This window comes from Rhinoraja longicauda, chromosome 21 (genome assembly GCF_053455715.1).
Source record: "Rhinoraja longicauda isolate Sanriku21f chromosome 21, sRhiLon1.1, whole genome shotgun sequence".
In the NCBI taxonomy this organism is placed as follows: Eukaryota; Metazoa; Chordata; class Chondrichthyes; order Rajiformes; family Arhynchobatidae; genus Rhinoraja; species Rhinoraja longicauda.
This window is the reverse complement of record NC_135973.1, coordinates 20,595,073-20,608,094: the sequence shown is the minus strand read 5'-3', so window position 1 is coordinate 20,608,094 and position 13,022 is coordinate 20,595,073. Positions and strand designations below refer to the sequence as shown.

At 47.3% G+C, this 13,022-nt stretch overlaps 1 protein-coding gene across 4 annotated transcripts in view; it reads right to left on the bottom strand.

The window, feature by feature from the left end:
* Positions 1-13,022, bottom strand: part of eef2k (eukaryotic elongation factor 2 kinase) — a 44,459-nt gene that overhangs the window by 29,439 nt on the left and 1,998 nt on the right. For 3 of the 4 annotated variants that reach the window (XM_078418043.1, XM_078418039.1, XM_078418040.1), the window contains exons 2-3: positions 11,215-11,481; positions 5,653-5,700 (exon numbers count right to left, since the gene is read on the bottom strand). In XM_078418043.1, the coding sequence (XP_078274169.1) occupies positions 5,653-5,700; positions 11,215-11,427 (261 nt within the window). In that variant the 5' untranslated portion in view covers positions 11,428-11,481. The remainder of the gene's footprint in view (positions 1-5,652; positions 5,701-11,214; positions 11,482-13,022) is intronic. The other variant, XM_078418042.1, reaches the window with a different exon arrangement.

The window sequence follows — 13,022 nt, the reverse complement described above, 5'->3', positions numbered from 1 at the left end:
TTCTGTACAAATAACTGTTTGTTTGTATTTGTAAACCTGATATCACCCAAGGCCAAGGTCCAAAAACGATATTCTAGTGAAAGTAGAATGCACCTTCATGGCTATCTATAATCAAATATTTACAACATGCACAATATCCGATTTGCACAGTGGCGCAGCGGCAGAGTTGCTGCCTCACAGCGCCAGAGGCCAGATGCGATCCTGACTACAGGTGGAGTTTGTACGTTCTCCCTGTGACCGTGAGGTTTTTCTCCGGTTTCCTCCCACTCCAAAGACGTGCAGGTTTGTAGGTTAATTGACTTCTGTAAATTGTCCCCAGTGTGTAGGATAGAACAAGTGTACGGGGATTGTTGGTCAGTGCGGACTCAGTGGGCCAACAGGCCTGTTTCACGCTCCATCTCGAAACTATAAGTCGGAACGGGAGCACATCCACAAAAGGGCCTGACCTCAGAGTGGGATTTGCAAAGATTTTAAGGGCACATTATTTTAACTGACTCCAAAATGAAGTTTAGAAATCACATTAGAAAGCAGGATGGAAAATCAAGACTGCAGGGATGATCCTCAACCCTACTCCAACCCGAAAGACCTAGACGAATGACATCTTCTCTTCCATTTAGACGCTCCAAATGAATGTCGAAACTTCAGGTCAACCTCTCTTTCAACGGTTCCCATACTCACACTTCATGGCCATTTTGAGTCAATCTATTTTAAATGCTTCACGAACAACAAGTCCTCACCTACTCTATCTAGAGCATTCAGTCTTTGTCATGGATAAGTGACGTTTCGGTTTGGGACCCCTTCTGAAAAGACATTAGCTAACTATGATCTCCAGGGATGCTGCATGACCTGCTGAGTTATTCCAGCATTTTGTGCCTTTCCTTGCAAAACCTGTATCTACAGTTCCTTGTTTCTACACCTTTTCCAAACTGACATCCCCTTTACACTTCTCCTGGTTCTGACCCAAAACACAAACTAGTTTTTCTTTCCACAGTTGAGCTCTTCCAGCATTTCTGTTGATGTTTTCAAGCATGCCGTTGGTTTAAGAGTGTCCAGAAAATTGAATCATCTCTGAATTTCCGCTGTTGCCCTTTTTGATAAATTCTGAAAATAAGTTAAGCTCCTGTGATCTAAATGTTAGAAAAGATAGTCCTATGAGCATACATACATTTCTCATGGGTTAGATTTAAATTGGAGGTGAAAATTAACCTATTTTCCTGTTCTACCAAACAATTAGTCCTTTATCTTGTTCGTGTACTCATCATTCAATCACAACGTGCTGGAGTAACTCAGTGCAATAGGCAGCATCTTTGGAGAACATGGATAGGTGACGTTTACGTTCAGGACCCGAACCTGAAACGTCATCTATCCATGTTCTCCACAGATGCTGCCTAACCTGCTGAGTTAGTGCAGCAATTGCTATCTTTTTTTTTTGTAAACCAGCATCTGCAGTTCCTTGTTTCAAAAAGCCCAATCTATCAACATCCATTTCAACTATTTGAAATCGAAACGTAAAAGAAATATCGAAACATATAAGATTATTAAGGGGTTGGACACGTTAGAGGCAGGAAACATGTTCCCAATGTTGGGGGAGTCCAGAACAAGGGGCCACAGTTTAAGAATAAGGGGTAGGCCATTTAGAACTGAGATGAGGAAAAACTTTTTCAGTCAGAGAGTTGTGAATCTGTGGAATTCTCTGCCTCAGAAGGCAGTGGAGGCCAATTCTTTGAATGCATTCAAGAGAGAGCTAGATAGAGCTCTCAAGGATAGCGGAGTCAGGGGGTATGGGGAGAAGGCAGGAACGGGGTACTGATTGAGAATGATCAGCCATGATCACATTGAATGGCGGTGCTGGCTCGATGGGCCGAATGGCCTCCTCTTGCACCTATTGTCTATTGTCTAACTCCTTTGCCATGCTGGTCTGCAAAGATCCAACACACTGGCCTTTCAAAGCACAGGTCACCAAGGTCAGTGAGCAAGCTCCTAGTTTTGTTTTCATGCAATACTCAAGCACTTGCATCAGATGCAATATTTACCTTCACCGAGCAGCCATGATCAAACTTACCAAACCTTAGATCTTTTGTTTCTTTTAAACAGTTTGGAAACAAACATTGCCATAAATCTTTCAGCCTACAACTGCCAATATACACTGGCTGGTTTACCAAATTTTGCAAGTGGGATTTCTAGTAACTAAAGCAATGAATTTTAGCATCTAAAGCGGCGACTTTATTTGGAGCTATATTGTGTAGTTAACCAAAGCGACAATAATATTTATTTTGGATTCAGTTGATTCAGACTGTACTTCAGGTCAATCTGACATTGGTCCACATGAATTTTGGAAAAAACTTCCTTTCAAAGTGATGAAGTAAATATGTGAATGGCAACAAAAGAACACTTGCTTTTACTTTTTGGGGTAGAGATTTATATTCCTCATCTCCACTGCATTACAAATTATAATTTTTTTTAATTAAAAAAGAATTAAGCAATTTTCAGTTGCAACTTGATGTATTCTGCTCAGATTTAACGTCTAGTGCAGTGAAGAACTAAACGGCCAATTTTAAATTATAACAGCAGATTATCATGTTCTGCAGAAATACCACGAGTGGAGACTGGATTGAAAGACTCAGCTGCAAACCGTGTGCAGTTGGTGGCTGAGTTAGCAGGTTGTCATGTGCAGGAAACGCTATTACTGGGCATCTGGAGATGGAAGATATCTTTAGGTCATTTTTAGTTCAGAGTGAAACAGGATCTTCTGAGAAGTTATTCCCCGAGAAAGACTTTAAAGATGCACCCAGAACAGATAACGTTAAGGGCAAGTAGAAACGGAGCAAGGCACGAGTGTCTCTGGTTAATCACGCTGTATCCAATACAACATTGCAATTCCAATGTCAAAGCAGTCACAAGCTCACGTGTGCCAAAGTGCTTTACATACAGTGACAGTGGGGTCATTGTTGCAGTGCAAAAATCATGGTTGGTGCTTTCTAAATAACCAGCTAATTGAGGGACGATTATCGACCAGAAAAAAATCGACAATTCTTCAAATGAATCATGTGATCTTTCATGTCTAACGGAGGCTGGTGGGCAGGAGGTGTCCTTGGTTTAACCTAGTCCTAGTCGGAAGAACGAGACAGACAAGGGTGACGAGGGTGGGCGCATGACAACAAACGTCAGGAGGACCAGAAAGCTGCAAGGAAAAGGATGCCACGAGTTAAAACTGCGACTGGGAAGAGACGCTATCATAAGTCAAGGATTCTACAGTCATACAGCACAGAAACAGGCTCGTCGGTCCAATTTACCCACGTCAAGACGCCCCATCTACACGAGTCCCATCTGCCCACATTTGGGCCATATCCCTCTAAAACTTTTCTATCCATGTACCTGTCCAAATGTATTTTAAATGCTGTTATGGTACCTGCCTCAACTACTTCCTCTGGCAGCTCGGTCCATAGACCCACCACCCAGCAGAAGATGGTGCTGAACAAAGTCAATGGAACTGTACTCATGGACCTTCAAGCCAATTCTCACAGCATAATCACAATGATGTAATTCCCAAAGGGGAAACCCAGCTGGCACGGATGAAGTCTGCAGTGTGTTCTGTGGCTTCAAATTGAACTGGACCATTTACCGTCTCCTCCGACTCACCCCAGCCCTTTGATTTGCGAACAGCTGCCTGCGTTTCCTGCCTGCATCACAGCATGGAGCACACACGGACACACTAACTCTGGCCGAGCGGTCAGCCCTCGTCCCCACAAGCCTTAAGCAGGGAACGAGGCCACAGCAAGAGATGACAATGTAGAATGATGCTCTGGCTCTCTTCTAACTACTGATCTGATAAATAAATGTCAACACATTCACTCAGACAGTAGAGAGGTCACACAAACTCTGCCTGAGGCTTGGCTAGGCTCACCCAAAGCTCAGCTCCTGCCCTGATGTGGACTGATCTTGAATAACGAGCCCGACATGAAGTGATAACTGCGATTCCATAGCCTGTTTACTAGAACACATATAATCCACTATCTGACTACTCAGAAATAATTTGATATTTGGTTCACAAGTTAACCAGAGTGCTGCCCGGATTAGAGGGTATTGGCTACAAGGAGAGATTGGACAGACGTGGATTGTATATGAAACTACGCGAGGCATGGATAGGGTAAGTCAAGCTTTTCTTGGAAATGTCACAAGACAGAGGGCATAGATTTAAGGTGAGAGTGGCAAAATTTAAAGGAGATGTGCGGGGCAAGTTTTTTTTAAACAGAGTGATGGGTGAATGGAACACGCTGCCAGAGGTGGTGGAGGATAGTGGGGTTTAAGGGGCTTTTGGATATGCAGGGAATGGAGGGATATAGATCACGTGCAGGCAGATGAGATTAGTTTAATGGCTTCATGTTTGGCACAGACATGGTGGGCTGAAGGGCCTGTTCCTGTGCTATACTTTTCTATGTTCTCAGTTCTAAAATGACAAATTTTAGAACCTTTTTTTTTGCACTAGGGTCGTGGGTATATGGAGCGAGCTGCTGGAGGAAGGTACTATCAAAATATTTAAGAGACATTTGGACAAGTATGTGGATAGGAAAGGTTTAGAGACCAAATATGGGCAGGTGTGGCTAGTGTACATGAGGCATGCTAGTCGGAGTGGGCAAGTTGGACCAAAGGTTCCTGTGCTACACTTTTCCATGTTCTAAATTCTAAAATGACAAACACTGTCAAATCCAAATTTATGAAGAGTTAATAAAACACCAACCACGTTTTGTTGAAATGTTTTGTTTTTAAACAGCATCGCCAGAATCATTTGTAACAGTACAGCTGGTGCTCCCTGTGTCAATGGCACTACCTCATACAGAGCACAGCACAATCCTCACATCAACACTAATGTCCTGTTTATTACATGCAACTCACATTTGCAACCTTTAACTGCTCTTTATCTGCAAATATCACAGAGTAAAACCAGAACTGTCCTTCTAACACACCCCGAAAATAAACAGAAGCACTGCACGGGGTTTATCAACATGTTTAACTGTTGGAATCACCATCACAATTCTTTTCAAACTGATACAAACAACAAGAAATCAGGAAGCGATAGGTGACATCAGGAACAGATTTCAAACCCTAAAGATGACAAAAACAAACTGCAGATAGACTGGAAGGAGGGTCTCCAGTCTGAAGAAGGGTCCCAACTTGAAACGTCACCTATCCTTTTTCTCTAGAGACGCTACCTGACTCGCTGAGTTACTCAGGCACTGTGTGTCTATCTTTGGTAAATACCAGCATCTGGCCTTCTTTGTCTCTACTGTTTCATTGGTACTGCTCCTTTAACATTAGGAAAGCATTCCAAGGATTGTACCGGAGCATTTCCAACCTCAATTTACACAGAACCGTAACATGACATTCGGACAAGTAACACAGACGCATTAACCGAGTCTATGAGGAATCTTAAGGTGGGTGCAGAGACAAGAGGTGGAGAGACTGGAGAGAGGTTGGGAGCGAGGAGAAGAGTTCTGCAGTGTTGGGTTCCAGGGGAAGGAAGGAGATGAAACATGGTTCAAACAAAATGAAAGGAGAATTAATGACGACATGCAGGAAAGTACTTATCACACATTAAACAGATCGGTGACAAGATGGTGTCAGTGAAGAAATGATTACATATATTGGACCTACCCAACCGCGGTCAGCTAATGAGCCAGACTTAGGACAGGTCTCGTGATTCTGAAGGATACATGTAAGATCATTTTAAAATACAAAAATCAAAATTATTATTAGAAACAAAAAAGCATTGCCTGTTACTGTTATCATTGGCAGGGTTACAATACCTCTGTTTCTGATTAAGGAAAAAGTCCCTGTAAATGTTTTTGGTTTATTTGGACGGCATTACCAGAGGTTTGGTTTTCTCCATGAAATGGTACAAAACACCAACAGTTAACTGAAAGCTGACTACACCACACACTGATTTGATCAAAACATTTCTCAGACCCTCTGCCGATTACCTTTTTAATTAAAGTAATTAAATGCAAAAGTACAAAGTGCTGGAAATACTCAGCAGGTCAGGCGTGAACAGAATTAATGCTCCATGTTTTGCTCCCCCCTCCCCCGACAGAAACAAAGATACTGCTTTAGATTTGAGCACAAGATGGAGACTTATTTTTCAAACTCAGTTTTGGTTTAAATGTTTGTAAAGTTTCTGGCAAGCTCGTGGGAATTTGGTCCCGATTTGGAAAAAAAGTGACATAAAGCAGATTGATCTACCAGCAAACCTCCGAAAATGATTTTACACAGCTCATATTCCCCTCTCCTCTACCCTTAGTATTCTCAAACCTATAACAAACCGGTTGGCCCCATTTGGGCAGATATCTGCAGTGGGACAGGAAAGACTTTCATTACTGCAGACCAGGCAAAGGCCATTTCTAGTTATTCCAAAGTATTTTACAATAAATTTGTAATTCAAAGAAAAAGTGCAGTTGCTGCTGTAATTTGGCACAGCACGCACAGTGGCATAGCTGGTAGAAGCACTGTCTCATAGCGCCAAAGACCCAGGTTCAATCCTGACCTCAGGGGCTGTCTGTGTGGAGTTTGCACGCTCTCCCAATGACCACGTGGGCTTCCTCCGGGTGCTCCGGTTTCCTCCCACATCCTAAAGATTTGCAGGTTTGTAGGCTAATTGGCCTCTGTAAAATTGCCCCAAGTGTGTAGTGAATGAGAAAGTGGGATAACATAGAACGAGTGTGAACGGGTGATTGATGGTCGGTCTTGTTGTGATATTGCTGGGACTACTTTGTGTATCCAAGAACTACTTTGTATGGCTGTGTATATAAGTGATGGGTGTGATTAGGCAGTCACTCTGGATCCAGGCGGCCTTGGAATAAACAGCCTGGAGTACAAGCTGCACCATGATAACATCTTAAACATGTGTACTCGAGGTCCTTCCAGAGTCACAACAAAGGTACAACAGGTACCGGACCACGAAGTACAACATGGTGGCAGCGGTTTGGGTGTTTAGCCTAGAAAAGGAAAACAACAAAAACCCCAATAAAAAAAGTTAACAAGTGCGTAAGAAAGAAAAAAAAAAGAAGGTTAACAAAAAGTAGTCCCAGCAATATCACAACATCCCCCTTGTCTTATATATTACAACATCCCCCTTGTCTTAAATAAAATTGTTTTCTTTACCATTCGAGGGCTAAAATATATTTAACAAACAAAACCAAAACACCATTGCTTTTTGCAAACAAAACCAATAACACAACTAAACACAATTAAACACAATTGCTTTTTTCACCATCATGGTGGTCACTCCTCTGCGGAATTTCACTCATCGCCGGGTGCTTGGAATAAACAGCCTGGAGTTAAGCTCCACCATGATAACATCATAAACATGTGTACTCGTGGTCCTTCCAGAGTCACAACAAAGGTACAACAAGTACCGGACCACGAAGTACAACATGGTGGCAGCGGCTTGGTGTTTCACCTAGGGAGGGAATGAAGCATGCCCGAGCAGAAAAGGTTAAAAAGAAAAAAAAAAGAAGAAAAAAAGCCCTGAAGGGAAACAAAACAAAAGAAAAGTTTCCAGCTCGGTACGGGACGTTTGGAGTGCATCCCGACAGAGCCAGTGTGTGTTGGTATAGTAACCTGCTCAGTAGTCGGCGCCGAGTTGCCTACGTGACGCTGCAAGCTGCTGGGGGAGGTGCGTGTTGGCCCACGTCGCGCCCCAGCACCTGTGTAGGCCCGAGATTAGAAGCCTGCGACTGCTTCGCGGGGGAGAGACCGGGAGAGCCGACACACACGGAGATGTGCGGTGACCGGGGAAGACCGGGAGACCCAACACACACGGAGATGTGCGGTGACCGGGGAAGACCGACACCCATGGAGGTGTGCGGCAACCGGAGGAGACCGGGAGACCCGACACACACGGAGATGTGCGGTGACCGGGGAAGACCGACACCCACGGAGGTGTGCGGCGACCGGGAGAGCCCCGGAGGACACCGACACCCAAGGAGGTGTGCGGCGACCGGGAGAGCCCCGGGGGAGGCTGACACCCACGGAGGTATGCGGCGACCGGGAGACCCGACACCCACGGAGGTGTGCGGCAACCGGTAAGACCGGGAGACCCGACACCCACGGAGGTGTGCGGTGACCGGGTAAGACCGGGAGACCCGACACCCACGGAGGTGTGCGGCGACCGGTAAGACCGGGAGACCCGACACCCACGGAGGTGTGCGGCGACCGGTAAGACCGGGAGACCCGACACCCACGGAGGTGTGCGGTGACCGGGTAAGACCGACACCCACGGAGGTGTGCGGCGACCGGGGGAGGCTGACACCCACGGAGGTGTGCGGCGACTGGGAGAGCCCTGGAGGAGACCGACACCCACGGTGGTGTGCGGCAACCGGGAGAGCCCCGGAGGAGACCGACACCCACGGAGGTGTGCGGTGACCGGGGAAGACCGACACCCACGGAGGTGTGCGGCGACCGGGAGAGCCCCGGAGGACACCGACACCCACGGAGGTGTGCGGCGACCGGGAGAGCCCCGGGGGAGGCTGACACCCACGGAGGTATGCGGCGACCGGGAGACCCGACACCCACGGAGGTGTGCGGCAACCGGTAAGACCGGGAGACCCGACACCCACGGAGGTGTGCGGTGACCGGGTAAGACCGGGAGACCCGACACCCACGGAGGTGTGCGGCGACCGGTAAGACCGGGAGACCCGACACCCACGGAGGTGTGCGGCGACCGGTAAGACCGGGAGACCCGACACCCACGGAGGTGTGCGGTGACCGGGTAAGACCGACACCCACGGAGGTGTGCGGCGACCGGGGGAGGCTGACACCCACGGAGGTGTGCGGCGACTGGGAGAGCCCTGGAGGAGACCGACACCCACGGTGGTGTGCGGCAACCGGGAGAGCCCCGGAGGAGACCGACACCCACGGAGGTGTGCGGCGGCCGGTAAGGCCGAGGCACTAAATACTCACCCAGGCGCGTCGACCGTAGAGTCGGGCCGGCCCTGGGCCCGAGGCAGCGGCAGCGCGTTGGAATTGCGCGGCAGCTGCCGGGAGCACCTGTGGGCGGGGCCGGGGAGCACCTGTGGGCGGGGCCAGCGGCAGCGCGTTCGAAAAGTTGAACGACAGCTGCCGGGGAGCACCTGTGGGCGGGGCCAGCGCGCACTGCAGCGGAGGCGCGATCGCACCGCGATTCCAGCAGTGGGAGCCCAGCAGTGCCAGCCCAGCAGTGGGAGCCCAGCAGTGCCAGCCCAGCAGTGAGAGCCCAGCAGTGCCAACCCAGCAGTGGGAGCCCAGCAGTGCCAACCCAGCAGTGGGAGCCCAGCAGTGAGAGCCCAGCAGTGCCAACCCAGCAGTGGGAGCCCAGCAGTGGGAGCCCAGCAGTGCCAACCCAGCAGTGGGAGCCCAGCAGTGCCAACCCAGCAGTGGGAGCCCAGCAGTGCCAGCCCAGCAGTGGGAGCCCAGCAGTGCCAGCCCAGCAGTGGGAGCCCAGCAGTGGGAGGCCAGCAGTGGCAGGCAAATCATGGTGGTGGAGCATCTAGAGCCTACACTACGTTTGATCTACACAGCACGTCTTCTTGAGGGGAAGATATGGAACAAAATGAATATTTTGTGTTTAATGACCTGTGTAGTGATCTGTGTACTGAAAGCTTAATGTATTATATTTGATGCTTTTGTATAAATGTATATATCTGTGGAGTGACCACACGGAGTGAGTGACCACCCAGAGTAAGTGACCACACAGAGTGAGTGACCACACGGAGTGAGTGACCACACGGAGTGAGTGACCACACAGAGTGAGTGACCACACGGAGATGAGTGACCACCCGGAGATGAGTGACCACCCGGCGATGAGTGAAATTCCGCAGAGGAGTGACCACCATGATGGCGAAAAAAACAATTGTGTTTAATCGTGTTTAGTTGTGTTATTGGTTTTGTTTGCAAAAAGCAATGGTGTTTTGGTTTTGTTTGTTAAATATATTTTAGCCCTCGAATGGTAAAGAAAACAATTTTATATAAGACAAGGGGGATGTTGTAATATATAAGACGAGGGGGATGTTGTGATATTGCTGGGACTACTTTGTGTATCCAAGAACTACTTTGTATGGCTGTGTATATAAGTGATGGGTGTGATTAGGCGGTCACTCTGGATGCAGGTGGCCACGGAATAAACAGCCTGGAGTTGAGCTCCAGCAATGTAACCTTTTATACACGTGTACTTGTGGTCCGTCCAGAGTCACTAAAGGTACAACAGGTACCGGACCACGAAGTACAACAGGTCTGGACTCAGTGGGCAATCAATAAGTGACCAGATCACCCATATCAGTGACGTTGATATCATATCACTCCAACAGTCTATCTGCCGCTTTTCAGAACAATTTTTATTTTGACCCATATCAGTGACGTTGATTAATGGGTAAATGTTGACCACAGCACAAGAACTCCCCTCTGTTCTTCAAAAGTTCACTATGGGATTCTTACATAAAGATCTGTTTCATCCGAACCCCAGCACTTCCTACGGGGCAAATCTCCCCACGATGAACTGGATCACTTTGGATTTTTCCGCTGGAATCTCAGACGTGGGATTTTAACCCGGAACAGGTCACCAATTAAGGCCACACATCACGTGCTGCCAGAAGAAGCTACAGAAGTGGGTACCATTACGAGTTTTATTACGTCTTTAATAGACAGAAATATGGATAGCAAGTGTTTAGAGGGCTACGGACCAAATGCAGGTAGGTGGGACGACCGCGGTATGCCAACCGGGACAGCATGGACATGTTGGGCCAAAGGGCCCGTTTCCGTGCTGTCTAGCTATGTGACTATCACCCACACAAATCACAAGTCTTTGATAACAAAAGGCAGCAAGTCTTTCTAAGTTTTCATATCCCTGGTGTCCAATTGTATATGGACAAATCTTACAGTGCACTGCAGTTGCCACCTGGTTAATCTGTAAACACTCAAAGCTGGATAACAGGTTCATTAAAATACATACTCTGACCTCATCTCCAGGTAACACTGCGCATGCCCCATCAGAGCAGCCCACGGTCGTAAACAACCAGAGTTAGTGCGTTAGAAGGCTCCAAGTGTCTGCAACTATACATGCAGGCAAGACTCTCATTCACTGCAGTGAATGCTGGTTAAAACCACAAGCATCATTTGCATGTGAAAACACAGTCATCAAAAGAAAAGAAGTAGGAATTCAAAAAAGGAGGAATTTGAATTTGGTACCTTAAAGTTGAATGACCTTACAGGGGAGCTGGAAGTTTCACAAAATTTCCCCTTTAAGTAATTGCGATTGTAAATCTTGTTTGTCTTATTGTGATCGTCATAGTCGGTAATGGGACAGATAAGGTACTGCTCTTCATCATCACTGTCATCTCCAGAGTTTCTACGCCCATCGCCAACTCCTTCAATCTTAAAGATCAGGTCCTCCTCTGCCATGTTCCAATGCTGATATCGCCAGCTTTACCGAACCGTCTTGCAAAATACGTTCACCTAAGGACAGAAAAAAATAGTTATCAGATGCTCGCATCACGATCCATTCTGCTCCTTTATTGCACTTCCTTAAAAGGAAATTATATGACACGCAAAACAGTGAACAGTGATGCAGCTGGTAGAGCCCCTCTGAATCAACTAAAACAGTCAAACTCCTGAATCATTGAAAGGTACGGAACGGAAACAGGCCCTTTCACCCACCGAGTGCGTGCTGACCCCTATCTCGATACCATCTGTGTGGAGTTTGCACGTTCTCCCTGTGAGTGCTTGGGCTTCCTCCGGGTGCTCCAGTTTCCTCCCACATCAAAGGCGTGCAGGATTGTAGGTTAATTGGATTCTGTAAATTGCCTCTTTCGTGTGAAGGAAGTGGATGAAAAAGAGGGATAACAAAGAACTAGTGTGGGTGGTATTCGATGGTTGGCACGGACTCAGTGGGCTAAAGGGTCTATTTCTCTGTTGTATCTTTCAATGATTCAAGTTTCTGCTTTATATTACCCAGAGCTAGCATTATCTATTCACCATGGTATATTTACATTTACAGTTCTGCATGAGTATTGTCTCCAACGTTTTCATGTTTATTTTACTCAGATAACATTTCATCCACAGGCACAAAAGTCCTGCTGGTCTGTACCTTGCTACCACACTCCACCCCTCCCCGCTGAGCTTTATTTTTACCCCCCCTTTCATGTAACTTCATCAGACTCTCCCTGCCAGAGCACCAGCCAATGGCAAAGCATTAACTGAAACCAGGGAGACGGATCGACAGCTGGCTCCAACATGAGATACGTGTCTGTGCAGAGAAGTGAACAGAACACCAAGTACGTGATGGGGCAGGAACATGCAGCTCCATCAGGGCTAGCACATCCCCAACCTCAGAACCTCTGGTGGCATAAAGCAGTGCCCAGCAGCTGAATAGATATGTCAGACACCAGAGATATTGCCAAGCACAACAACAGGATAATCAAACAACAAAGGCACCCCTTACATGTGTGGATACACACAGCGGCATAAAGATTACGGAGCATCAAGTGATTTCCTAAGCTTTCCTGCTGATAGCAAAGCTATCAAACGACAGAAGGCACAGATTGGTGGAGTAACTCAGCCGGTCAGGCAGCATCCCTGGAGGACACAGATAGGTGACGTTTCAGGTTGGGACCCTTCTTCAGACTGTAGTTCCTGGTGTCTGCATTTTAGTGCTCCACAACAAAATCTCCTCAAAGTGTGGCCGCTTTGAAGAAATGTTTGAAGGGTTCTGACCCTAAACGCCTGTCCATGTCTTCCACAGATGGTGCCTGACCTGCTGAGTAACTCCAGCATTTTATTTTACCCACACACCTATGGCTTGCCAGGCTTTGTCCCACCCCCATCTCTCTTTTCCAGCTTTCTCCCCCCCCCCCCCTTTGAAACTGACTTTAATCAGGGTCCTGAGCTAAAACAACATTTGTACGTTCCCTCACTAGATGCTGCCTGACCCACTGAGTTACTGCAGCCCCCTTCCAATCAAGGAGTGAGACCCCGACCCCCACCATCAGTGCACCGTG